Source organism: Rhinolophus sinicus, linkage group LG18 (assembly GCF_036562045.2).
Source record: "Rhinolophus sinicus isolate RSC01 linkage group LG18, ASM3656204v1, whole genome shotgun sequence".
Taxonomy (NCBI): domain Eukaryota; kingdom Metazoa; phylum Chordata; class Mammalia; order Chiroptera; family Rhinolophidae; genus Rhinolophus; species Rhinolophus sinicus.
In genome coordinates, this window is record NC_133767.1 from 10,778,224 (window position 1) to 10,805,629 (window position 27,406).

General features: G+C 42.3%; 1 protein-coding gene across 33 annotated transcripts in view; it reads right to left on the minus strand.

Moving 5' to 3' along the window:
• The window catches only part of RBFOX1 (RNA binding fox-1 homolog 1), a 1,997,160-nt gene that overhangs the window by 566,320 nt on the left and 1,403,434 nt on the right, over positions 1-27,406 (minus strand). For 32 of the 33 annotated variants that reach the window (XM_074323048.1, XM_074323033.1, XM_074323028.1 and 29 more), the window contains one exon: positions 11,776-11,817. The exons of the other annotated variant lie outside the window; for it this stretch is intronic. In XM_074323048.1, coding sequence (XP_074179149.1) covers positions 11,776-11,817 — 42 coding nt within the window. The remainder of the gene's footprint in view (positions 1-11,775; positions 11,818-27,406) is intronic. 33 annotated transcript variants of the gene reach the window in all.

Consider the following 27,406-nt stretch of genomic DNA (forward strand, 5'->3'; position numbering starts at 1 on the left):
TTCTATCTAGCAGATTGCATAGCCCTTAAAGGTAAGCTTTTGACTGGCTTTGCCTTCAAAGTAAGATGTCTCCTTTCCTCGTGGTGCATATGCTACCGTGTTTCCCCGATAATGAGAACTACCCTGGAAATAAGCCCCAGGTAAGATCGTCAGCCAGACGGACGCATTTAGTACGTCATGACAATGTTCCAGAAGAAGATGGCATGACTGTATTTGAATAAATGTAGATTGTTGTACATGAAAAAATGAGACCTCCCTGAACATAAGCCCTAATGGAGCAAAAATTAATATAAGACCCGGTCTTATTTTCGGGGAAATACAGTAGGTGCTCAGTACAAGCTTTAGCTCAGCTTGAGAAGAACCTGTGGTGTATTAAACCGAATGGGACTCACATTTTTCACACTCGGGGTACAGATGTGCTCATGAAGGGCTAGCCTGCTCCTTGGGAGTTCATTTCTCTTAACGGGAAATGTAGCCAGAGGAAAACTTGACACCATGCCACTCTGGGCAAAATGCATGCACTAAAATTTTTCCAAATTCCAAGTTGAGTCCCCGCTCACTGGTTCCTGAACTGCCCCCCACCCCTCACCCCCCATCACAGTCCCATCAGCTCTGGTTTTTGGCGACCTGAATCAATTTGCTGTCAATATAGTTAGGGTCTAATTTTTCAATCGGCACGACCTGAGTAGCTGAGCAGGGAAAATGGCTAAATATCAAACCTTTCGTTTGAGGCAACTTTGGGGAAATATTCTGGGCATGATGCTCTTGGCTATTTAGAAAATTATGTTTCCTAGGGCTGTGCTCCCAAATCACTTTATGCAAAGGGAGATGGCTCTGCTCTAGGATATTTAGGAGCAAATAAGCAAAACCAGGTTAATCAAAACCACTTAAACGTTAACTCAGCTCTCTTGAAAAGCGTTCTATGTTTAATTCAGACATCTATAAAAACATGCCTTTGGCTTAAATGCGTCAAACCACATATGCAGTCAAGATCCAGGATGTACAACCAGTGAGAAATAACACTATAAAAATTGCCAAAACTATTTAAATCTCTAAGACACAATACTCGGCGAGTGTTTAGATCTGCTTGCTGCCTCTTAGGCAGACAAGCCTGCAGAAGTCATGACTCCATGCTTTCTATCCAGGAAGGCCTTCATATGCTTAGAAGCAACCTGCAAACTTGACATCACGTCAGAGCCAATGCACTGTTCCCTCACCTGTGAGCAGGACACTGTCCTATCCAAATCAGGTGCCCCAATGACCCCGTCAGCTCAACACAAGTTTCCCAACTGTTGGCGAATGTATATGAGCAAAAGATCAAACTCCAGATGCTTTGAAATCTACTCCAAGACTTTCCCCAAGAACAGCAGTGACATATAAGAGAGAAGAAAAAGAGGGGTGGGCAAACAAATGATCACATAAATGCCAGCGTGATGGAAAATCATGGAACTGCTAAACTTTGGTGTCTCTCACCATTTCAGCATGGATTCCGCCCCCAAAGCAGAGCTGCATAAATTCAAGCACTAATTGTATGTTTGGAACACGATCTAAGGCAACGCCTTTAGAGTAATGAGAAAGTGAGACATGAGATGGGAGGAAACCGAGCAGGCTTTGCTACCACACAAGTGACCACGATGGGAAACTGGCATTTCATCCCTTTGTGCCACTCTGGGAATTGGGGGAGAACACGCCTCCGAGTCACCACACCCAAGGGGTGAGGAAGCGAAGGCACTGATCCCCCAAACTCCTGTCCATCCCGAGTTGAGGGCAGCTTCCAGGGTTATTCATTCCCGGAAGCGACTGGCTTGCTCTGTGCATGAGTAAAATGCAACCGTAGCTAGAAAAACAGCCCCTAAGAAGAGGTTCACCAGGGTTTTTGGTACCATCTTTGGCATCCAGAACTGTGAGAAATACATTTCCACTGCTTATTAGCCACCCAGTCTGCAGTATTTTGACCCAGCAGCCTGAAGGGACTAAGGAATGTCCAAAGTCTCAGGAGAGAGAATCCCATTGGCTGCCTTAGACAGAAGAGAGACTCCCATTGGCTGGCTTGGCCAGAAGAGAGACTCCCATTGGCTGCCGTGGCCAGATCTAGAGACCATGGCTGGATTTAGCATCTCTCCAAGACTGAACACAGGAAGGAGGAGAACTAACCCCAAAAGAACAACGGCCTGCTGGCTGGCTCAGGGTAGGAATGTTCATTAATGCCAGCAAAAAGCAAGCATGTGGCAAATCCCCACGCTATTCACCTGCATCCATGTACATGCACAGCCTGAATAAGGATTCACTCTGGCCATGAAGGAGGACCCGAGGCCTTGTCGTCACAGTGAAACTTGGCCTCCTTCTGTCTCTAAGTAAAGGAAACTAAGGGACGCCTTATTTACCTGCTCCTGACCCATTCCCCTTCCCTATCAAAACTGGCTTTCTTTTTTTCCTTGTTTTCCTGGATTGGTATTTAGACCCCAGAAGAACAGAGCAGGAAGGTAAGTCCTTGCTCAGCATCAGTCACAGAAATGAGTGGCTCTGACAAATTGAAATGTCAGCATTATTAGCGGTTTTGCTGGAAGCTGCGTGATACTGATTTAATGATAAAACCAGACATGGGACGGATTTGCCCTGGGAAGGGGGCTGATGACTCGGGAGAATGGGTTCAAGTTAAGACAAGGGGAAGGGAGAATGAGGCCAACTGCCCTACATGGGATAACTGGAGACTGTCATCTGAGAAAGTGTTCAAATACCTGGGGAGACTCAAAGGAGAACCGATAATTAACAAGCATGTGAGTTACAGGATTCAGCATCCAACATCAGGCAGGCGGTTACCTGCACATTTCTTGATGTAACCAGGCCTCATGATAAATTTGGGGAAATTAAAATTGATAAGGATTTGGCTGGTTTCTTGATTACTCTCCTTCATACGCATCGATTAACAGCCTTGCAAATACTGGGGAGCACATGGGATCTGCAAAAAAGAGTGTGGAATGCAAGGGCTGGTGAAGACGGCATTCTTGTAAAATATTTGTATGTATTTATGAATTTCTTATCTTAGCAGGGGAGCTGTCCTTGGAGACGCTTCTGGTGGTCTGAGTTTCTGCAGTTTCCAGGCGTAGAGAGCTAATTGCTTTGGGGAAAACTCCCTTTGGCTGGGGAAAATCACTAAGATGAAACCATTTGTTATATAAGATTAAAGCAAGAATTGATCCGTTTGTTTTTCTTGTATGTGCACGCACATGGCCATACCTGGAACCTGCAATGAGCTCAACAGGGATATTGATATGGGGGACGTGAGGCCTGCATATGAGGGGCCCCTTCTCGAAGTCACCACACACCCCAGATTTCTGTTAGCTCCTGAGTATCCAGCAAAACTATGCTAATGGCTGACTCTGGCTGAGTATCTGGAACGTCAACAGGGCAGGCAACAACCGGCTTCCAGAGAATGGGTTCTGAAGACAGAACAATCTAGACAAGAACGTTGAGACATTTCTTAAGAAAAGAGAGATTTCTGGAGCAGCTGAACCACAGTTTGCAGAGAGGTGTACACACAGGAAAAGTGTCCCCCTTATTGGGGACTTCCAGAAATTACTTGCTGGGTGATTCGGAGAAAAAGGATCAATTTGTTTTTCCATTCTAGACTACTCAAGGGGTTTTGAGTCGCTAGGGTTTGCACATAAGAAGCATAATTTTATTTTGTGTGTCAAGACCTTGTATTAACTATCAATACATTAGAAGCCATTTCAGTTGGGAAAGAGAGAAGGTAGTTAATGGGAAGCCTTTTAGAAACCAAGGAATCATTTTTAAAGTGATGCAGCGATACCTTAATTCTTTTGTTTTAATGTAAATATATTACTGTGCAATATTTTGTTCCTCTTTGATGTGAGGCCAAGGCCTTTTCTTTGAGTGATTCCTCTGCTGACTGAAATCCCTCATCATCCTCCCCACAGAAACCTCCATCCACATTTCAGAATCTCCAGTGGAGCTCAGCCCTCTGTGGCCTAGGGGCCAAATCTGGCCCACCACCTGTTCTTGTAAATAAAGTTTTATTGGCACACAGTTTTGCTCATTCATTTTTGTCTCCGGCTGCATTTTGTTACAATGGCAGCATTGAATAGTTGCAGGAGAGACCCCATGGCCTGCGGGGCCTACAGTAGTCATTATCTGGCCTTTTCCAGAAAAAGCCTGTCAACCTCTGACTATACTATTAGTTCTTGTTTTAGTCAAAGCAGAGAAAGAATTTCAAGCTACATCTGAAAGATTCTAACTGCAGAATCGTCCCATATTTCTAAGGGTTCTTTTTCCACTAACATTTTACAGTCGTCTCACTCACAACTAATCAAAATAATTTTTGAAGCTTGCTTTCACAGAATGTTTCCAAAGCATTAACTTAGTTTTCATAGAAACAGCTCTTTTCCTTATTGCACTCATTTTTCATCAGTTTCCATAATATTCCACTAAATAATGTAATTACAACAAGTGCAGCTGGCAGGCGCAGGTCTGGGAATGACTACAACGGACTCTTGGCAAGCAGACACTTTTGACGGGTGAAGACCAAGGTGAGGTCATGCAAAATGGTCACTTCACAGGATGCCACAGGCATCTGTCAATATGTTTTGTAAAGGGACTGGACAGTGTGTGTTAGTCTGGTAAGTCTGATAACTGGAGGCCGACTGGGTAAGCGTCTTCCATCTATGTCTTTCTACATAGCATCTCTCGTTTCAGATATTGACCAGTTTCACCGGTAGAATTTTGTCCTGGTTATTTGAAAAATGCGTATCTTCTCCACTCGGCTGGAAGGTATAGGGGAATGGGAACTGAATAGATTCCGGCATCCCATCCTATCTCCACTACCTACCACAGTGATTGGTATGTGGCTTGTGATCAAAGACTGTCTCTTGAATAAATAATAGAATGGAAGCAGGCACTCCAATGAGGCCACCTAAAACTATATAGTTCAAGAAACATGAATCTTGTGAGGTCTCACCCAGGACTGGGGGTGACATTCCTTTCCCTGCTGTCCTAAAGCCTTAAGGAAGGGTTGGCCTTTAGAAGAGTGAGGGTAAGAGAGGCAGGGGAAAGGTATCTCCACTTCTGATGGCTCCCTTCCAAGGCAGTTGGGAAGTTTCAGTATCTGGTGCCCGGATGTAGGCAGTGGGTTTCAGCCAAGACGATCATTAGCAACACGCATTCTGCAATCCACATCCCTCTTGGAGCTGGCAGAAATGAGAAACTTGCTTCTAACTGGCAAATTAAATATTGATAATGCAGATATGTTCTACAACATCTTTCACAAGGCTGGCGCCAGAATGCCTGTGTTTCTAAAACTTTAGTCATTTGCCATCCAGTGTCGCGAGTTTTGTCATCACGGTGGGCTATCTGTAACATTACGTAGCTCATACTTATCTTTAAAGCAACACATTTTTAACCCAAATAGAAGTATTTTCCAAGGACACCTTGTGTTGTCACTATAAATGGAAAACCAATATCAAGAGGCATAAACAAAAGTTAATGGAAAACCAAACAACACAATGTCTAACAATTATTAAGAGCCTTTTCAACACCAGACACTGTTCTAAGAACCTCATATACATTAATTATCTTAATCTTCGTTTGCTGTGCACACGTACACACACAACTTTTGAAATACTTGCAATTATTATGTCCTTTATACAGAGGAGGAATTGAGGCACAGAGGATTTAAGTAACGTGCACAGGTACTAAATTGCAGAGTCTAGAGTTTTGTCTCAGTAGGCCTAGCTTCAGGCCCCTTCTTCTTAAATACTGCATTTTACAAACAATGTTTTTAAAGTCTAGATAGATGCTTTAGCTGCTGCAGGCTCTCAGCCTGAGGCACACTCCCTTTCTATTAAAAAGAGAGCTTAGAAATTGTTAGACTTGTTAAAGCTACTTTAAACTGAGCATTTCTCATTGACGTAAAAAAAAAAAAAAAACAAAGGAGAAAGAACCGAAAATGGAATAACTTTCTGAGTCACCTTTTCTCACTGACTTGATGTTTACGCCCTGAAAAGCTCTGAGAACCACACAGAATAGGTGTCTCACACTTTGGGAATTGCAGACCTACAAGTTGGGGGTGGGTAGCACACCTACCGTGTTTTCCTGAAAATAAGACCTACCCCGAAAATAAGCCCCAGTTAAGATCGTCAGCCAGATGGAAATATTTGGTACATTATGACGATGTTCCAGAAGAATATGACATGACTGTATTTGAATAAATGTAGATTGTGTACATGAAAAAATAAGACATCCCCTGAAAATACGCCCTAATGCATTTTTTGGAGCAAAAATTAATATAAGACCCGGTCTTATTTTCAGGGAAATATAGTATAAGAACCGGTCTTATTTTTGGGGAAACGGTATTTCCCAGGATCTTTTGCTCAGCCCTGTTCTCTGAGTTTGGAGGGTGTAGGGGACATAATTGGGAATATTTACTCAGCTGGCAATGGCTCTTTCCTGATAAAATTGAGTCCTCCCTCAATAGTTGGCCCTGGGCAACTGGTTTATTGAAGCTGCTTCCATGGACAGAGCTGATTGGAGCAGAGGCAACAACTGGCCCAGGCTGGATCAATCAGAATCCTTTCCCAGGAATCTATATTCAGGATGCAGTAGCAGTAAGTCCTTAACACCTGTGGGAACCGATGCAGCATAAATCTTAGAGGCTGGAGGGTGCTGCTGCATAGAAATGGTAAAGAGAACCCTTTTCAAAAGAAAAAAAAAAACACATCCAGAGTGGACTCACAAGAAGAAACAAAAGACAAGACATGAGGAAGTAGTGTCTGTGCTCCGACAGCTTTCCAATTCTAACCTCCTTGGGAGGCCTGGTTGCATGCCTTTTCTGCTTAGGCAAACCCAAATCAGTCCTTTTTGTTTGCTTAACCAAGTGCGAGGCAGGGTTTTTTCTGAAGACACCACCATGCCACCAACTACAGAACCTGACTTTTGAATTGTTTGGAACGTGAGAGGTTGGATGGCAAGCCATATACCCTGAATGTATTCTTTGCCCTGGCATTCCTAGTAGCAAGAGGAATGAGAGAACCATCGGGAACAATTCCATACGAACAATAATAGCAAACACTAATGATTCGGAGCACACTTTTTTTTTTTTTTTTTTTAGAAGTGCTTTACGTACGTCATCTCATCCAATCAACAATCCTGAGGAAAATATCCCCATTTTGAACATTAGGAAACAGAAGCTTTGAAAAACTAGCTAGGCATTTAGAACTGAGACATGTACCCAAACCCATAACCAGAGCTCCCAAGCCCTGCTAAGTGCCCCTCATTCTGTGCCGACTCCTCAGGCAGCTATTTCCCATCTATGGATTTCAGTCCATGAGCAGATTCCGGCCCACCTGAGTGCTAAGCTTTCTCCTGCTTACTGGACTAGTAGTATAAGCTCTACTTATCTTATTATAAGCTCTGACTAACCCCACATCTGACATGCCAAGCACAAAAGGTCCTTTTGTAACCAAATATCTTACATGAATGCCAACAAAGTGGTCACCGGATCCCCTTCCCCTACAAGCACACCATCTTTCTAACTGGTAGATTGCTGAGGGAGACAAAGGATACAGAGGTCATGTCGTGTCTCGTGTCCTTGCTTATGTGTCCATCTGTCAGTTCCAGATGCCAGAGAGGCCAGTGCTGACGGCTGGGTTATGACAACTGCACAACTAGCAATGTCCCCTGCTCCGCATCAGCAGCCATCCTGGCACTGGCCAGTAAAGAGAGCCCATAGTCAGGAGTACTTAGTGTACAGATTTCATGGCGAGCTCCGTGGACCATCTCTTCCACAGAACCCAGCAACAATGTGACATGGAAGCTCAGAAGAAGGTTCTGTCTAGTCTAGATTGAGAAAACTTGGGATGGAGGAATAAACGGGTTTTCTGTTCTGTTGTTTGCACATTGACAATGTGAGCAATCCCAACAGCCTCCTGAGAAGGTCACTCATCATGACGAGTGACTGGCTGACGCCCTTCTTTTGGGAAGGGAAGGGGACAGAAAGCTCGTGGACAGTCTCTGGGGCTGAGCTGGGCATGTGGGTGCGGAAGCTCGTGTTTGCTGTCGATATTTGATGCTGAAGGGAAATTAGAAAATGTTGCATCCAGGATAAGACCAAAGAACATAAGGCAACACACAGAGTGCCAAGCTGGGTAAGAGAGTCAGTTAGGATTAGGAGATGTGATCTGTTGAGGTATCAAATCTGCAGAGAAAGCAGCTATTGCAAATTCTACAGCCAGAGTTCAGGCACTTGCTGAGGCTTTATATGCAGTTCCCACAGTCGTGTGTGTGGGATGAAAGGGAACAAATAAAGGAGTTGACAGGAAACTAACACCATGAGGGACACAGAGGGCCACTGTGGAATCCTTTTGTGGAAGACTCTGCGGGCTAACGCCACCAAAGATATTCTCCTCTTCTTCCTGTTTAAGAAAATCCTATTTTTTGTTCAGGTGACGATGTGCCTGTCCCTGGGGATGAATCATGGCTGCTGCAGCCAATCACTGAGATTGCAGGTCAGTGACTGGCACACGGATTGGCCAATGAGATCTAAGAGAAGAATGTCTGCAGGGAATGTCTCTGGGAATGATTTTCCTCCAACAATATGCAAGAACTATGAGCAAAACCTCCTCTCCCTGGTTCCTTCTGATGAGAATGTTGTCATGTGAGCAAGTGAGGCTTCTCCATCTTGGGAGATGGAAAGAAAGGCCAAGAGAGGCACAAACATTCCAAACCACTGCCCAACTACCAGAAATCCACTGAATCTACTTTTTTTTTATATATATATATATAACTTACAGACAGTAACACCTTAACTAAAAATCAAAACTGATATAATTTTCAAGAGTGTTTTTCAGAGGGTGTTCTGCATCCCAAAATGGTCTGTGATCACATGACTCTGCCAAAAATTGTGTATTAGCTCCATCTCTCTGTATTTCACTTTTATACATTAAAGGCTCTGAGAAATCCCACAGTTGAAAAAATAAAATAAAAGTGTGACTTTCCTTAACTTTGTATTTCCTAAAAATTAATCATAGAATCATTTTTTAGACTTTATAATATCTTAGAGAACAAGTACCTTCCAGAGTCCATTTTGGAAAACTTTAGGATTTGTGAGAAAAAGAACGGGGCAGAAGAAGCGCGTCTTGAATGTGCAAATTCCTACACAGTGTCCACATGCAAAAAACATGCGTGAGTGCTGGTATCTTTCTGCATTATCTGTTTCCAGGAGGCCAAGACAAAAGGAGACATTTTGCAACTCTCCATTGTATCCCTGAATTCTGACACCTTAACAGAATGTGCTAATGAAGGAATATATGCTTGAAAACATGGCCATGGTCGAATCATCTCATGGAGCAAATCAGGAAATGCCGTTCGATTATTACATGTAAGAAGTGTGGCTGGCAGGCAGACACCCTTCAATGATGTTGGTAACTAAACAGATACCCCGTCTTCTCCCGTCTCTCTTTCTAAGAAAAAAAATAATGAGATTAAAGAAAATGCCTTTCAGTGAGGTGGCCAGATATCACCATTTCAGATCAGAACTGAATTTTTTTCAAACTGCACCCTTCCGCCAAAAATATCCCCCCCCCCAAAAAAAAAAAAACAATCACCTCAATCAAGGAAGTTTTCTTCTCAGGTAAAAGAGGGGCTGAGGATACACACAAGACAGGAAGAAAAGGAGGGAGGGATGAAAGGGGGGAGATCAAAGAGAAGGCGAGCCAGGACAGGAAAGGCGGAGGCAAAGAAAATATCCACCACGGATGAGACTTAGGTGTCAAAGGTGAGCTAGCACATGACAACACTGGTGTCCCCCAGGAAGGAAACTGGGGGCTAAGAGTCAAGTGAACATCAAGGGACACCTCACTGCATTCCCTTTGTTGTCATTAAACATTTGAACCACGTAAATCTGTATTCCATTGATTTAAATGAGCTATCTATTGATTCAAAACATAGATTGGTTTAAAACGTAAAAAAAGAGACTGCAATCGCGAGAACCAACAAAGCCCTCTTTTCATATTGGAGGTGGTCTTATATGGAGCTATTGGAGTCACACTGGGGACTAAACGATATGACGCATTATGTGAAACCACTGCTGGAATGTATTTCACGGAGTGGGGAGAGCTCCATTCTTGTTCCTAAACCACACCCCCGTCAAGAATGTCCTTGTCAAGGCGAAATAATAAACCCCTCAAACTGCACACAAGCACTCAATTACCTCCGTGTCCTTAATTTGCCAGGGGAGTCTCTTTTGCAATAGAGATTTCAATACAGTCTTAATGCTGATGAATTTATCAGGAACTCCTAGAGACAAAAGCACCCATTCCCCTTTATCTAGCTCTGACCTAGTTCTGGCCACCCGTCCCCATCCAAACAGGAAGAGAAAGCAGAAGTTGCAATACATTATTTACTAGGATGAACCAGGAATTCAGGCTGCAGGGAAAAAGCAATAAGAGAGCTTCAGGAAAGCTTAAAACATCTTGAAGGCTGTTTCACGAAGGAGTCAACAACTAATGCAGGAACTCGTCCTTAGCAGTGAAGTGGGTGGAGATGAGAGGTTAATAGAAAGGGCCATACAATAAACAAATATAAAATAAATATGCATTAAGAAAGAGCAGAAGAAAATAGCAAGTCACTTTCTCCGTTCCGTGCAACTGGATTCTGTTGTTTGTTTCACATAAGGATTTAACAAACCTGATGCCAACAGCAGTTGTAAAATAGAAATAACTCTACAAATCATTGTCACTTCAACACCGGCATGACGTGAATGCTCTGAAAAGTTACAAGGCAGTGTGTAAGTGGCATTAAAATGATTTAATCCAAGTTTCTGATGTATTCGACCCCTTTGAGCACAGTGGTTCCCCAACCCCAAAATGTACTGCCATGATTTTAAAGCCGCAGGTTCCTCTAGTTTTTATAATACTGTGGAAACACGACGGTAAGGCATATTGTCCAGTAAAAATTGCCAACTTCCACCAGTGACATTAAAGATAGGCCAATGAAGACTTCAAAGTCATCCACCTGAAACATGAAAGCATTAAAAAACAAAACAAAAACAGATGAGGGAAGCCCACACTGATATTTCTTAAAACACTATACCCAAGCCAAGAAGATATCAGCTGGGGCATAAGGCCAGCAGAACAATGTCACTGAGCTCCGTTTAGAACGGAGCCATTCTCTCCTCATCGAGGGAATATATTTTGCATCCAGCATGCTTGAGCATTGAGAGGGTTTCATTTTTCAAGAAGGTACATCGCCTATGAGGTTTAAAATTCTGCCTCCCATATACACAAATGCCACTAAAACTAAAAGGTCTACAGAGGACTCGCATTATCCTAGAAAATGCCCTTGACATATCAGCGGCTCCGCCACCCCAGTTAACAACAAGACAGCATTTCAGCCACTCAGCAAACAGTCTGGTATTCACATTAAGAAGGCAGCAACACATCCTTTTGACCTTTGTTATTATTTAGGCCTCGTGTTGTACATAAAAAGAGTACAATGGTGTCAAACAAATTCCAGACGAGAAGTATTTATTGCTGAATCTAAATCAAAAAATCCATATCTACTATAATGGCACTTCAGAAGAAGATATACTGTATTTACCAGCTCAATCAATACTAAATTAGCCGGGATAAATATTTTCAACTCTACCAGTCTCAAGATGAAGCCTGATATTTAGAACCCCAGGTCAGGGGAGCAGACGAGGACATTTTTGCTTATCACACAAAAACCAAAATCAGGAAGTCTTTGACAAGCAGATACACCTACCCTTAGCTGCTCTCTTTCACAATTCATCTGTTGTCTTGAAACCTGCAAAGAAAAGGAAAAGAGGGGGGGAATCAGAGAGTTCTGCATAAAAACAACATGAAAGAACAAGGAAAGTGCCTTCTAATCACACAGCTTAAAGCAGACCCAGAATTAATTAATTATGGATTTAATTTTTCCTTTAGGACTAAATAAATTTTTTCTTTTCTTTAGGGTGCCTAAGCTTCACGTGGTGTTTCAATTGTGTGATCCAGAAACACAATTAGGATGCGCCCGAGTCTTGAAGGGCGACGGAGGAGAGAGGTCCAACCGAGCGCGTGGGAGGCAAAATCTTGGCATGAAATCCCTGTTGCCCTAACAGGTGCAGTCATTCATTCCTGAGGGTCCAGTAAAGACGGCTGGGAAGCGTCACCTGACATCACAGTGTCCTCTCTGATGTTAAGGGCCAGTAGTGTCACCTACATGCTTTGGCAAAAGGATTATATTTAACTCTCCACTTCTAATCAGATGGTACTTAAGTCCCATAGGACTGTGTTGGAGAGAATTCTGAGGTCAATGCTTAGATCGGAGATGGAATGTCTGATTAATTGGTGAGATCGCCCATAAGCTTAAAAAAGAGAGACTATTGATACACATGTCATGCATCGCTTATCCTTGTGGGACCAACATGCACTTCTGAAAAATCGAGGGTGCTCCAGTGGAGTGACCACATAATTTATTGTCCAAGCAGAGAAATATCTATGGGAGTTAAAGGAGTGGGTGGAGTATTAAGGGTTATGCCAGGACAGCATATAGGTGTGGGCCTGACCAGGCAAACTGGGACAGAGGGTCACTCTATGCCTGTGACAACTGGCTAACTCTACCTTCAATTCAAAGAGCTGAAATAAAATTGAAGTCTGCGTTCGCAACTTAGTCTGCGTATTTCTGGTATGTTTTTTAACCCCTGACTCCTAGCACCTGACAGCATATTGCAAGTTTTTGAAACTTTCACAAAAGGATAAGAAGGATTTGGAACTGACTTTTGATGTATATTTTATAGTTTTTGTATTGAAAGTTTCTTTTTTACTTTCTCTAAAACAAAAACCATCTTTATTTAGGATATGCTAGAGTCCCAAATCTATAAACTGGTGCTTTGATGTATGCCCTTTAACCCAGATAAATCACCTCGAAGAACAGCTGCTGAGAAAATAAGCACAGATACACACACATATTTATTTACATGTCAATTAACTGCAGCATTATTTAGGAAAGAAAAACACTGCAAATGTGACAACGTGTAATAATGGGAACATTTAAAATAATTTATAATACACTGATATGATGGCATAACATGCAGCGTTTAGAACCATGGTTTTGAAAAACAGCTGAGAAATGCTCAAAAAGCACTCTTTGGTTTTTAAGAAGCTACAAAGGTGCACAAATGTTTTAATTGCTATTTTGTTTTTTTCAAAAAATACAGTGAAACAGATCATTAAAGAGAAGAAAAGTAAAAGAAAGAGGAAAGAACTAGGAGGAAATATTCCAAAATATTAAAAAAGAAATGACTACCTCTCTCTCTCTCTCTCTCTTTCACACACACACACACACACACACACAGTGGATTATATATTAGAAAGACGTGACTTTATGGTATGTTAATTACATCTCTATAGACTGTTAAAAAATAAAGCAGTGCAAATCCATAAAGATTAGTGGTCACCAGGGTGCCTGACGGAGGGGAAATGGGGAGAAATGGGACTGACTTCCTCCTGAGTTAGGAGCTTCCATTTGGGGTGATCAAAAAGTCCTCAAACTAGATAGTGATGGTTGCACAACAGTATAGATGTATGTAGTACCCCTAAATTGTATACTTTAAACTGGCTAAGATGGTAAATTTTATTTTATGTGGATTTTCCCACAATAAAACAAATACAATGGGTGATGAGGTTCTGGTTTTGAGGAAGGTGGAATTAAGCACAGTTCACCTTGTTCCCCTCACTCACTGCCACTATAAATGCTGGATAGGAAGCATGGAGTAACTCCTTGAGGTCTCTGAAAAGTAAAGAGTAGCAAGCAGAGTGAGGAAGAAGACGGAATTCAAAGTCAAGTGGGGAGTTCCCTTCCACCCCCAGTAGCCCCTGGCATGGAACAAGGCAACCTAGAGGCCAGAACTGGGCATCCACATATAGACAGAGAGAAACGCCCGGTATCTCAGGAAGTCCTTCCCTGTGGTCCCAAAAGGTGGGACAAACCCCCATTGATTTCTCTCTGTCCTCTTGCCACGTAGTCCCAAATGCAGACTCAGTCACAGACGCCCATTAGCAGGGTTAAAAAGCACTAGCTTTCTTGCTGGTGGACAAAAAAAAAAAAAAAAAAAAAAAAATACAGCCCTAGGAAACCAAAAACGTTTTGAGGATGCTGGAGAGGGAAGAGTTTGGGAAAATGACCTCATGCAACACTTCTCTAAACCTCATACTCACCCCGGAGCCACATGTGTGTGTCTGGGACCTTAAACAAGACCACAGGCTGTGAGAATGGAAGTACGAAGATCAATGCTCAGGTCCCACACTGGCAACTGGCACACACACACACACACACACATGCGACAGAGGTTTGACAGCAGAAATGATACTGGAAACAAAATCCACAGAAGGGAGATAGTCAACCCATGACCGTGTGATAAAACAAAAATGTCAATGTATAGTGTGCCAGGTGAGTACTAGACTAATGGGAGGGAAGGGATTTTCAGAGGATTAAACAAGACCCAGAGTCTCAAAACATAACAGTCAACACACCCAGGATAGAATCAAAATTACTTGGTGGACAAAAAAAAAAAAGAAAAAATACAGCCCTCACATGGGAAAAGATAGTCACAGACAATAACAGTGAGATGACACCGATGTGGGAATCATCAAATAAACATTTTAATCAGCTTTTATAAATATGCTCCAAGAAGTAAGGGAAATCACAGTTAAAACAGGAAAAAGAGAGAGTACTGGTAAAGAAACAGAATATATAAAGAACCAAATTCAGATTTTAGAATTGTAAAAACAATACATTTAATTAAAAAAAACAACACACACAACTCTGAATGCATTCAAATGTAGAATGGAGCTAGCAGAAGAAACTCAGTGAACATGAGTACATATCAATAAAAAATATCCAATCCAAACAACAGAGAGGAAAAAAAATGGAAACAAAGAAAGGAAAGAAAGAAACTCAGGGACCTACAGAATAATACCAAAAGGTATAATAACATTTATGTCACCAAAAGTCAGGATTGGGTTCACAGAAGAAAAATTATTTGAAAAAAAACAATGGCTATAAACTCCAGGTTTGGCAAAAGACAAACTACAATTTCAAGAAGCTCAGCAAACCCTAAAGAGGTAAATTCAAAGAAATTCACATGCAGTCATCATCAAACTGCCAAAACCTGAAAACAAAGGAAAAAAATCCCAAACAAACAAAAACTTCTGAAAAAATGATCCGATACTTGTGAAAAAGCAACAATTCAAATTACTGTATTTCTCACAAACAAATCAAAACCTGTGAGGCCAAAATTGTGACAAACAATTTGTTAAGTGCTGGAAGAAAAGTATCCATCCAGAATTCTAAATCCAATGAAAACATCCTTTAGCGATGAAGGTGAAATATTCAAAAGAGTAAGAACATTTATTGACAACAGACCTGCTCTAAAATAATTGCTCCAGACAAGGAGAACATAATACCAGAAGGTAACTTGGAACATCAAAATAAAGAACAAAGGAAATTGTAAACATATGGATAAATATAAATATAATAGTCTACTCCTCTGGAGTTCTTTTAAATATGTTTACTGTTTAAAAGCAAACAAAAAAAAATCACAAAATTGTCTAATTTTTGCAATACAAATGTTTTTAATGTATGTACATCCAGTACAAAATTGTTCTCAGCATATGAAACACATAAGATAAACCCAACATACAGCAGGGAGAGGAAAGGACACATAAGGCCACAAGGTTCCTACATGTCAACTGAAGTAGTAAAATCCTGATTCTGTGTAGACTGAGAAAAGTTAAGTACCGTGTGCATTGTTATCCCTGGAGAAACTACTTTGAAAAAAATACAGAAAGTTATATGCCCCAAAACAAATGATGTGAGAATAATTGAATGTCTATATGCAGAAAACAAAACGTCTTGACCTCAACCTCACACTTTATACACAAATTAACTCAAAATGGGACACATACCTAAATGTGCAACATAAAACTAAATGGGAGATGCAATTAAAGAGTGGTAGCGATAGTTTTTTCTTAATGCTTTCCTGTCGTTTTCAAATTATATTTTATGTCAGGCAGGGCATTGATAATCGGAAAGGATTTTAATATTGGTGACTTGCAGAAATATAGGTGTTTTGAAAATGTTATTATCATAGTGATAGCTCTCATTTTCATTAATTAACTGAAATGCTTTATCTAATAACAAGGTTAATATTCCTAACACCTGTCTTCAAACTTCACAAGGGTTTGTTAGACTCACAGAAACACAACAACAAAATTTAAAGAAACAAGTGAAAGGAGATGCGAGATGGTGGAGTAAATAAATGCTGTGCATGCCTCCTCTGTGAACACATTAAAATTACAACTAAATTATAGAACAAACAACGTGGAGAATCATCTACAGTCTGGCTAAACCGAAATTTTATAACTAAGGATACAAAGAAGAAGCCACATTGAGATTTGTAGAAAGGACAGAGACGTGAAACGGGCTGGCCCCAAACCTCTGTGTGGTGGCTGAAAACCAGGAGGGATATCTCAGCCATGGAGGTTCCCCCCGGAGGAGCAAAGGACCCCAGCCCCTCACAGGCATCCCCAGAGCACTGGTGCCAGGAAGATGAGCTCCCACAACCTCTGGCTGTGAAAACCCGTGGGGATTCTGACAGACCAGGTGGGATGGAAGGTGGCAGGAAACCCAGATGCCCTCTTAAGTGGACAACGCACAGACTCACTCGCTCGCCAACACACACCTTGGGTTCTGGCGGAGGGACGATGACTCAGGGGGCATTGAGGAAATGCTGGGGGTAGACTGAGTTGTGTGCCTGAAGGTTGAGGGCTGGAGGACAGTCACCACTTTCTTGTGAAGGCTCCTCCTCGTGTGCAGCCAGCAGGCGGGCACCATCTTTCCTGTGTGGAGCCCGCCCCCACATGGCCAAATCTGAATCTGATTGGTCTGGGGAGCTCTGCTACTCCACCCTGCTGTCTCCACTGGGATCCCACCCCACCTAACTCCCCCAACGTTGGGGGCACTTTCTTGGCCAGCCGCCAGCCGTGCCTGCATTGTACACTTTCTTGGACAACTCTTGGTGGTCCACGGTTCCCCAGGTGGATGGTGACTGGCCTCAGTGTACCCTGAGACTTTAGCAAAGTAGCCCCAGGCTCAGCACTGGTACCAAAGCAGAATCAACATTAACCTGGTGAACAGAACTTGTCTCACTGTGGTGACAACCTGCGGCCCTTCCTCACCCAACTCGCATACCACATGAGGCTTTATCAGCGGCTGAACCTTAAGGCAGCTGGCAGGTGGCAGCAGGCCTTAGAGTGCCCTGGCTTTTTGCAGAGCTACCCCAGGCCCAGTACTGGTGGCAGCCATCCTGGGTTCACAGTGTGGCCTCTCACAGGCACCTCCAGGTTTAGCATAAATGTGGATCACTTTGTAGCTCCTACCTGATAGTCCCCAGCCAGGCACAGGCAGTGGCTGACCTGGGCCTGCACCAGAGCCCCTCCCAAGAGGCCCCAGAAACAACATAATTGGAGGCTGGCTTCAAACCACAGCAGAGCACCACCCAATTAGCCCCACAAGTGTCACACCCAAAGAGTGGTCTCCACAGACATAAGAGCCCACTGGGGTGAATCCCACTCTGGGGGTCAGCTCCTACATGGCAGCTCATATGCTGTAGGTGTGGCCAATCCTCACAGCCAGTCAGCCTGAGGGTCAGTCAGTCCCACCCACTGATGTGCCAACAGCAATTAAAGGATCAATTATAACAGGAAGACACACACAACACACACAAGGGACGCTCCAGGACTACAGAAGTCCACCTGGCTAAGATGGGGAGACACAGCAGATCTCCCTAATACATACAGAGAGGCACCACAATGAGGACACAGAGAAATACATCCCAAATAAAAGAACCAGAGAAAATTCCATGAAAACAACTAAATGAAAGGGAGACAAGCAACCTACCAGATATAGAATTCAAAACAATGGTTACCAGGATGCTCAAGGAACTTAGTGAGAACTTCACCAAAGAGATAGTAAGCATAAAAAAAAGGACATAGAAACCATTAAAAAAAACAAAACAACAGTCAGAAGTGAAGAATACAATAACTGAAATGAAGAATGCACTAGGAGGAATCACCAGCTGACTAGATGAAGCAGACGATCAAATCAGCAATTTGAAAGATAAGGTAGCAGAAAACACCCAATCAGAACAGCAAAAAGAAAAAAAGAATCCAAAAAAAATGAAGACAGTTTAAGAGACCTCTGGGACAACATCAAGCATAACAACATTCACATCATAGTGGGACCAGAACAACAAGAGAAACAGTAAGGGATTGAGAACCTGTTTGAAGAAATAATGACAAAAAACTTTCCTAACCTGGTGAATTAAATAGACACACAAGTCCAGGAAGCACAGAGAGTCCCAAACAAGATAAATCCAAACAGGCCCACACCAAGACACACTATCATTAGAATGGCAAAGGTTAAACACAAAGAGAGAATCCTAAAAGCAGCAAGAGAAAGGCAACTAGTTACTTCTAAGGAAGCCCCCATAAGATTATCAGCTGATTTCTCAACAGAAACTTTACAGGCCAGAAGGGATCGGCACAAAATATTCAACATGGTAAAAACCAAGATTACTCTACCCAGTAAAGCTATAATTTAGAATCGAAGGACAGATAAAGAGCTTCCCAGACAAGAAAAAGCTAAAGGAGTTCATCACTACCAAACCAATATTACAAGGAATCTTAGAGGGACTTCTTTAAAATGAAAAAAAAAAAAAAAAAAAAGAATAATAAAAGGAAATAAATATATATATATATCAACAATGAGTTTCAATGTAAATGGATTAAATGTTCCAATAAAAAGATACAGAGTGGCTGCATGGATAAGAAAACAAAACCCTTACATATGTTGCCTACAAGAGACTCACTTCAGATTGCACAACACACAGACAGAGTGTGAAGAGATGGAAAAAGATATTTCATGAAAATGGGAAGGATAAAAGAAAGCTGGGGTAGCAATACTTACACCAGACAAAATTGACTTTAAAACAAAAGCTATAACAACAAAGAAGGACCCAGGAATCCCATGTCTGGGTATTTATCCGAAGAAACCCAAAACACTACCTCAAGAGGACGTATACATCCATATGTTCATTGCAGCACTGTTTACAATGGCCAAGGTGTCCACTGATGGATGAATATCGGATAAACAGTAGGTGATAAATACTGATATACAATGGAATATTGCTCAGGAAGAAGGGAATGGGCTCTTGCCATCTGCAGCAGCATGGATGGACCTGGAGGGTATTGTGCTGAGTGGAGTGTGAGACAGAGAAAGACAGATGCAATGTGATTTTACTTATATGTGGCATTTAAAGAACAAAACAAACAACAGAAACAAACTCATAGAGACAGAGAACATTTTGATGGTTGCCAGGTGGGAGGGGAGTTGGAGGGGCAGAGTGAAAAAGTTGAGGGCGTTAAGAAGTACAAACTGGTAGTTACAAAAAAACAGCCATAAGGAGTTAAAGCAAAGCATAGGTTATATAGTCAATAACATGGGATACATACATATTCCATAGTATATGTATCTAGTACCCACCTGATACTATACAACCACTATATATAGTATCAGGTGGGCACTAGACTAGTCAGAGCGTTCACTTCTTAAATTACGTAAATGTCTAACCACTACGCTGCATACCTGAAATTAATATAAAATAATACTGAATGTTAACTGTAATTGAAAATTTTTAAAAATGGGAGGAAAGGTGAAGGGGAATGAGAGGTTCAAATTTCCAGGTATAAAACAAATAGGTCAGGGGGATGTAATGTACAGCATAGTGAATACAGTCAGTAATATTGTGATAACGTGGTACGGCGTCAGATGGTTGCTGGACTTATCATGGTGATCACTTCTTTACGTATATAAATGTTGTATAACTATGGTAGATCCCTGAAACTGATAATACTGTAGTTAGCTGTATTTTTAATAAAAATCTTTAAAAAATAACAAGGAAACTACTGACCTAAACAATATGAAATTAAGCCACATTATAAAGTTCTATTACAAAGTGTAGCAAATGCAAAATTCAACAGGAGCCATGAAAATAGCTATGTTGTCTTCAAATAAAGCTGATTAAGGAAAAAGAGATTTGGAGATAAGAAAAAGGACATTCCTGGGTTTCATTCCTTTGTTTGTGGTTTGATGAGTTTATTTTATTTTTTTTCCTACACAGCATCCCGTATTGTTTTGCCCATATTCTGGCAACGATATCTTGCTTCTCCTTTTGGGCCCTGTTCTTGTCCAATCCCAGAAATTCCTTGGGAATTGGATTTATCACTACCACACTCTCCCTACTGCCTAATAGCACCTGCACCTTGGAAATCGATTCGGTAATACCCACAACTTCTGAGTAATGTGGCCATGACCTCTCTTTCTTCAACTCAGGATCAAATGCAAATAGCCAGTTATGCAAGATGGCTGAGAGCCACCACGAGTCGCTGTTTCTGTTGAGACGGCCCTCATCACACAACATGCCACACAGCATGTAATGAAACTCTGAAGTCTCACTACATTATTGCTAGGCCTAATGGGGCTCTTAACACCATTTCCCCACAACCACTGTGGGAAACGTTGGGAGAGAAAAAGACCACTGCCACTCCTTGTCATCTGTTGCAAAGAAAGACCCTTCCTGCCTTGAAAGATATCTGCTGTGTACACTTTGCTAAATGTCATTTCCTTTGGAAGCTAAACATGTGATATATATTTTTTTTCTTTCCCATGGCAGTTATGCACAAAACCAATATTTTTATAGCCTAAATTAAGAGAGGGGTGGGGGAGACAGGGAGAGAGAGAGAGAGAGAGAGAGAAAGAGAGAGAGAGAGAGAGAGAGAGAGAGAGAGAGAGAGACTTTGGTTCTGCTCCTTTAAGATGCTTCCAGAGAATCAAATACCACTCTCGACAGGGCTGCCAAGTAAGCAGTTATGAAAGGTTAGGAACTGAAGCAATAAACTTCAGCATGAGGCCCTTTGCTCTCCTGGTTGAACGGGATGTTTAATAGCAGGATTCATCTTTTCCCCCATCTCCTCTCTTCATCTAGCCAACGGGGCCAACGCATCTTTCTCTGACTCAGCCTTTTTCATCTTCTCCTGACTTTGAGTTCTCTCTTATCAGTTCTTCGCACTTGATCCTGACCCTGCTGCTGGTCTGATTTCCCCTCCCACACATCAGACTGGATCGGCAAGAAACAGGACTCAGTGTTGTTTACCTTTCCTTTTCTGGAGGGCAGGACAATGTTTCTAATCCGTCCATTCATTCCTCCACGCAGTCAACAACCAACACACACACATACACGTGTATGTCTACAGACCTCTATCTATGTCATCTCTGTGCGTATCTATATCAAGCCACTTCTGGATGTCAGAACTGTTCTAGGCACCGGGAATACCATAGGAGAAACGACTTGTGGAGCTCACCGTCTAAGTGGGGGAAAGATGAGTAAGTCCAGTTACAATACAGAGAACATTTGTTACAGCGGACGTGTAAGGTGTGCTAACAGCACATAGGAGGGCGGCAACCTTGTCTCCGAGTCTTGAAATAGGTGTCAGTGTTTTATGCTTGTTTTGGTTTTGAGAAACTATACCCAGAGAAAGAACGGGGGTGGGGGGGGGATACTTTAATAAGAAGGGGAATACGTGAACATTCCAGCGAGATTATGGACATGCACGTAAATTCAACATGGTGAAAACAGTTGAGTGCAAGTGGAAATTGGTGACAGAGTAACTTGAATTGGGAAAAGCAGGAGATGAAGGAAAGAAGATGACACACAGAAAACGAATGGACAAATGGATATGCATGTTTTCTGGTTTGTAATCATATAATGTTGCAAATTCCAGGCTTTAGGACAGTTAAGAATTATTCAGAAGAAAAGCACCAAGCAAGTCTAGCGGCATAAAACTCAGTCAATCAAATCAATTGGTACCTGTGTACATGTCTCAAATTCTCCATTTTCATCATAATTATAAGTTTTTCTGAAATTCCGAAATAAGACGGCATTTCCCTATAAAAGCATACTTCAAAGTACTGAGGGGGAGTGCTACAGTTTTCCTTTCCTTTATTCGTTTCAGGATTATATACATTTGACATGTGTACTCTGTGTTCTTATTTTTTAACTAGCACTGTGCCAATGGAAGGGGATGCAGATACAAATGACACACACCTAGTGCATTGCCAAAAACAATCTCAAAGAGAGGGGGAGAAAAATAAATGAAATGAAACAAAGAGTATAATGCAGGGTCCTACGTGTGATAGAAAGGGAAACATATGATACCAGAGGCATCCAAAGGAGAGGTGCCAGCCTAGCTTGTTGTGTGGGGCAAACGGTGGAGGGAAGAGTCAGTCAGGTGTTTCCAGAGATGGGAGTTTTGATATGACCCTTGCTGGGTGAGTACCTACGAGTTGGGTGGGCTGACCAACCGAAAGATCGAGGAAGATGACATTGCAAACAGCATGGCCAGAGGTAGGACAGAGTACGGGAGACAAATGAATTGGGGTGGGGGAGCGGGGAAAAGTACATTTGTATCACAAAACCTTTATATTTTGCGCTATTTTAACTAGGCTGACAAGGAAAAGAATTAGTTCAATCATTTCACATTAAATTTCACATTGATAGTAGCTAAAATTTATCCGTTGTTTACAACGTGCCGGAAAATGTGCTCCACACTTTTTTTTAGGAGGACCTTGGTTAATGCGCACCATTTCAGGAGTAGGTAGTATCCTCAACTCCATTTTACAGATGGGGAAACTGAGGCACAGAGCGCCTGAGTGACCTCCTGAAGTCACAACGCTAAGATGTACCGGAGAGCTCATTACCATCCAGATGGCTTGACTCAAGTCTCTCTGAATCACCGCAGTCCACAGTTCCCACTATCAAGGATACCAACCCAAACTGCAAATGCCCACATCTTAACCCACCCTCCCCCACCCGGATCTATGCTTCATTTGTCCTCAGCGGGCACTCTTTTGCTACGGTGCCCTGACATGATGCCATTTACAAGTTTGTGGTTCTCTCCAACAAAACACGAAATGACCGAGTGGTCTGGCTCTGACATGCCTAGGTCCGCATCCTTTGCGTGGTGTCGTTTCACGTGACTTTAGAATGAAGAACTTCCCACCAAATTCGATTCCTCTGGTAACAAGTCACTGGGTCCTGTTGCAGGGTGAGTTTTCTCCCCAGCAGAGACTGGAGGCTGAGGAATCGACTGCCTGAGTCCGGTCCTGCTACCTCACTTTGTAACATCAGACGCATTATATAATCTCTCTGCTGGCAATTTCCCCATCTGTATGATGGCAGGATAGCATGGTGCTACCTCATGGCTATTTCTGTTGTGAGTCCCAAATAAGATCATCCATTTAAGGAAAAAACAAAGCACCTGGCTCATTCGAATAATTCAATAAACCCTAGACATTGCTATTCAAGGTAATGTGAGAGCTGGGGCGGGTGGGGGGGGGGTTCAGACAGAGTACTAGACCAACCTGTTTGGGTGTAAATCCTGGTTTTGCTCCCCGCAGGGTACATGACTTTACTTGAAGTAACGACATTTTTTGAGTTTCCGATTCCTTTTCTTAAAAAAAAAAAAAAGAGGGCAACAGCTGCCATGAAATTTTGAAAGGTTTGATTTCCTTTTGAGATGAGGGGATAAACAGGCACCCACTAAACTCCTGCATGACAGTATAAATTGGTCCCACCTGCGGGAGAGCACTTGGCAGCAGGCAAAACACAGACTTACCGTGTATGTCCTTGTGTTCAATGGCTCCTCTGCTAGGAGCCTGTCTAATCCAACACAAGGAGGAAAAGGGGAAGGCAGGGCAGTGCATCTCATAGGACTTGGAACAATACCAAGGCTCACCAGAACCAAAGTGGTTACAGAAACTGCGGTTCATCTATCACGGGGGTGAAAAAACTTGCTCTGAAGAACCAAATAGTAAGTATCTTTGGCTTTGGGAGCCAGAGAGCCTCTCTGCTACAGCTACTCAGCCCATCGTAGCAAGAGGGAAGCTATTAACAATGTTCAAATGGCTGTGTTTCAATAAAACTTTATTTATAACAATCAGTGGGTTGGACTTAACCTGTGGCCAGAATTTGCCAACCCTTGATCGATACTATGCAATAATAGGATTCATCAGAAGTTCTCTGACATGGAAGCGTAGCCATGATAGAATGAAGAAAACAAAGCAAGTTGAACCAATTTTTAAAACGCAACCCAACGTCTGCGTTAAAAGCCACACACACACACACACACACACACACACAAAACATCCACTGACAGATGGAAAACGTCAGGGATGAAAAACACCAAACTGTAAACAAAAGCACAAAAGTGATGCCCTGAAAATGAGAATTAATAACGGGGATGACAGAGTAGTGAAGCAGGTTTCTCATGTTTAATCTTGGGTTCTATTATTTCAACTTCTTACAAGGAGCGTGCCCTGCTTTTGTAAAATCAAATGAACAGCTGTTATAATAATATAATTTAACAAGCAGAGGGATAGGGTTATTGCAATGATGAAACGAGAAATTGTATCGAGAACATCAAACTCAAGTCTGACCTGGCACACAGTAGGTACTCAAGTAACGTTAGTCAGAAATAACTCCCCCGAGCACCAAAAGCGTTAACCCTGGGTCTCAGAAAAAGTTCAACTCCCATTTTTCAGAGATGTTATGGATTTTAGTGTGGATTCTCTTCAGGAGAAAAGTAAAAACTAAAATGAAGAGAAAGGTTGGTCTGTCCTCCCTACTTCTGGGTTCTTATAGGAAATGTTTATTAGAGATCTGAGTTTATGAGGACCTAAAATCTCTATTATACAAGCCATCACATGTTTGTAATAAAGCCCACTGCTTTTTCCAAAAGTATCCTACAATGAGGCGTGTCCTCTGATTCCAAGAAAATAGGATCATTTCCGTCAGATAAGCACACACAGATCCCATCACTTGTGGCTGTTGTTGCTTTTTGGTATAAGGGACGCGAGAGAGGAGTGTGAAAGTATTAGGTGTTTAGGATTCAACAAAGGAAGAGAGGACTAATCAATGGAAAAAAAATGAAAACAAAAAGTCACAACAATGAGCCAAGTGAGCCGTGATTAATTAATTGGATTGTGGCCCCCATTGCATAAACGAAGAGAACACATTGGAGAGAACAGCTTGGGGGAGTCTACCCGTCTCTCCATCAACACTTTCATTTTAACCTTGGGGAGAATCTGCTGCTGAAATCTCGTCTGATTTTTGCGAAGGTGCTGGCTTTGAAGGGGAACCTTGGGAGCAGGGCAGTGGTAGTGGTCGGGGCGGGGGCGGGGGAGGGCGGGGGAGCGTTGGACAGGAAGAAAGAATGTGCCAAGTCTAAGTACTAATTAGGAAAGAAAAAATGGGGTTGTGGTTACATGTAAACGTGAACAGATAAACCCCAAGACTGAGAGGTCTAATATATGTAATTGCCAGCTACCAGCGCTTGGGGATAATTTATTGAACATGTCCTGAAACCTCAAAATACTTAGTATTTTTAGCACTTAAATGAACTGTGGTATGGTATACGCTGGGCACTACAGCATCTAGTGAGCACGTCTTCAGCTGTTCCTTGTATAACCACATCGTTTGATGGCAGTGGTACTTAGAACAAGGGTGTCACTTTTCCAGATGTGAGTCACTGGGGAGACTCAAGTGTTGGTTATCGGATTCAAGGGGTGTCAGAGGTCAGGATGACCGCACAACTGAGCGAACCTCAAATAACAGGTTTTAAAGAGCGGTTTTCCTTGGAGAAATGCTTTCTGCACTGGCTCTTACATGCACCACTTTTCAAATACCCCATTAGCAAGAAAAGTTCTCCCCACCCTGCCCCAATCTGGGATAAAACTGTCTAGGCAGATGGATTAGACTGACAAACACCAAGCAAGAGGTGGCAGCCATGTCCAGCACCTGGCCAGGACCCCCTTCAGTCTCCTGCACCCATTTGCTACCTGCAAGGATGAAATCTTTAGGAATTATTAATCTCAGGCTTGATGCTCGGCTCAAAGCAAAAGGGCAGCTCCAGACCACGAAGAGCCGGGCTGCTCTGACACATGTGCACACCTTCACAAGTAAAACCACAAAATGTCTTTGCATCTGATAACTCGCAAGGTGGGGGAAACATATTGTCTATTATTTATTCTAATAATAAACCATTACCCCAGGCACCTTTTTATTCTCCAGATTTAATAAGGTATTTTGTGAACCGAGGCAGAGGAGAGAGGGAGAAAACAATTGTAGTTATTATGAAGATGATTTCTACTTGTTTCAGATGCAGAAGCAATCACCATACCTTTCCTTCATAATCAAGGGGTATAATTGCCCCTCCCCCCAAAGCCCACCCTAAGCCCCTTGCTCATTCCAAGAAAATTTGAACAACACTCCCCAAAATGTCCTGAGGAACTAATGGACTTGGCATGCTTCCCTGAACCAGTCTCCTGGGACCTTCATTACCCTAGAGTCAGAGAACTCTGATTACATAGCATCGGGATCGCAACTCAGATTTTCCCATCATCCCCCTCTCCACATCCAGAGGTAGGATGGAGGCGGAAGGACCAGGTGGGTGATTTACACACCACTCACCTATCTCTGCTTAGATGATATTCTCAAGACATGTTTAAGATGTTTTAACTGGCCTTTTATTTTGTTCCTTTCTGGTTAGATGTTGCAAAGCTCTAATGATAATTTTATCAGAAGTTGATCATTTTATAATCTGCATCCCAATTAAATAGATTCAGCAGAGACACACAGGCCAAGGCTTTATCTGGGCAGACATCCTGATCCTGTTAATTGAGAGACATTGAAGAGGCATCTTAAAAGCAGTGGTTAAGAGGATAAACTCTAAAAGCCAGATTTCAAGGTTCAAATCTCAACTCTGCTGCTTATTAGCTTAGGGACCTTGGACAAATTACTCACCTGGGCCTCCCTGTAGACCCCAAAAGATCATGACAAGGTCTGAATGAGTTAATATTTGCAAAGCAATTAGAAGAGTGCCTGGCATACAAAAAGCACCGTGTAAGAGCCTTTTCAACACAAGAAAGTGAATTTAATCCGAAGTCTATTTGCTGCTGTTGCTTGTTCCTTATAAGTGGACAGTGGGCTGGGCCTGCCCAGCTGTGTGCTCAGGTGTTGGGCAGACGATACCATGGTGGTAGAAAACCAAGGTTCTGAAAAGTAGCCAATGCTTCTGGAAGTTTTGTGTTGCGACATTAAAAGTTTACATCTACAGTAGATCGTAGAGTATGTCAACAGAAATAAATCGTGTAACAAATACTGTACAACCATAAAAAAAAAAGTGAGGTGAACTAAGTCCCATTGGACCAATTTTCC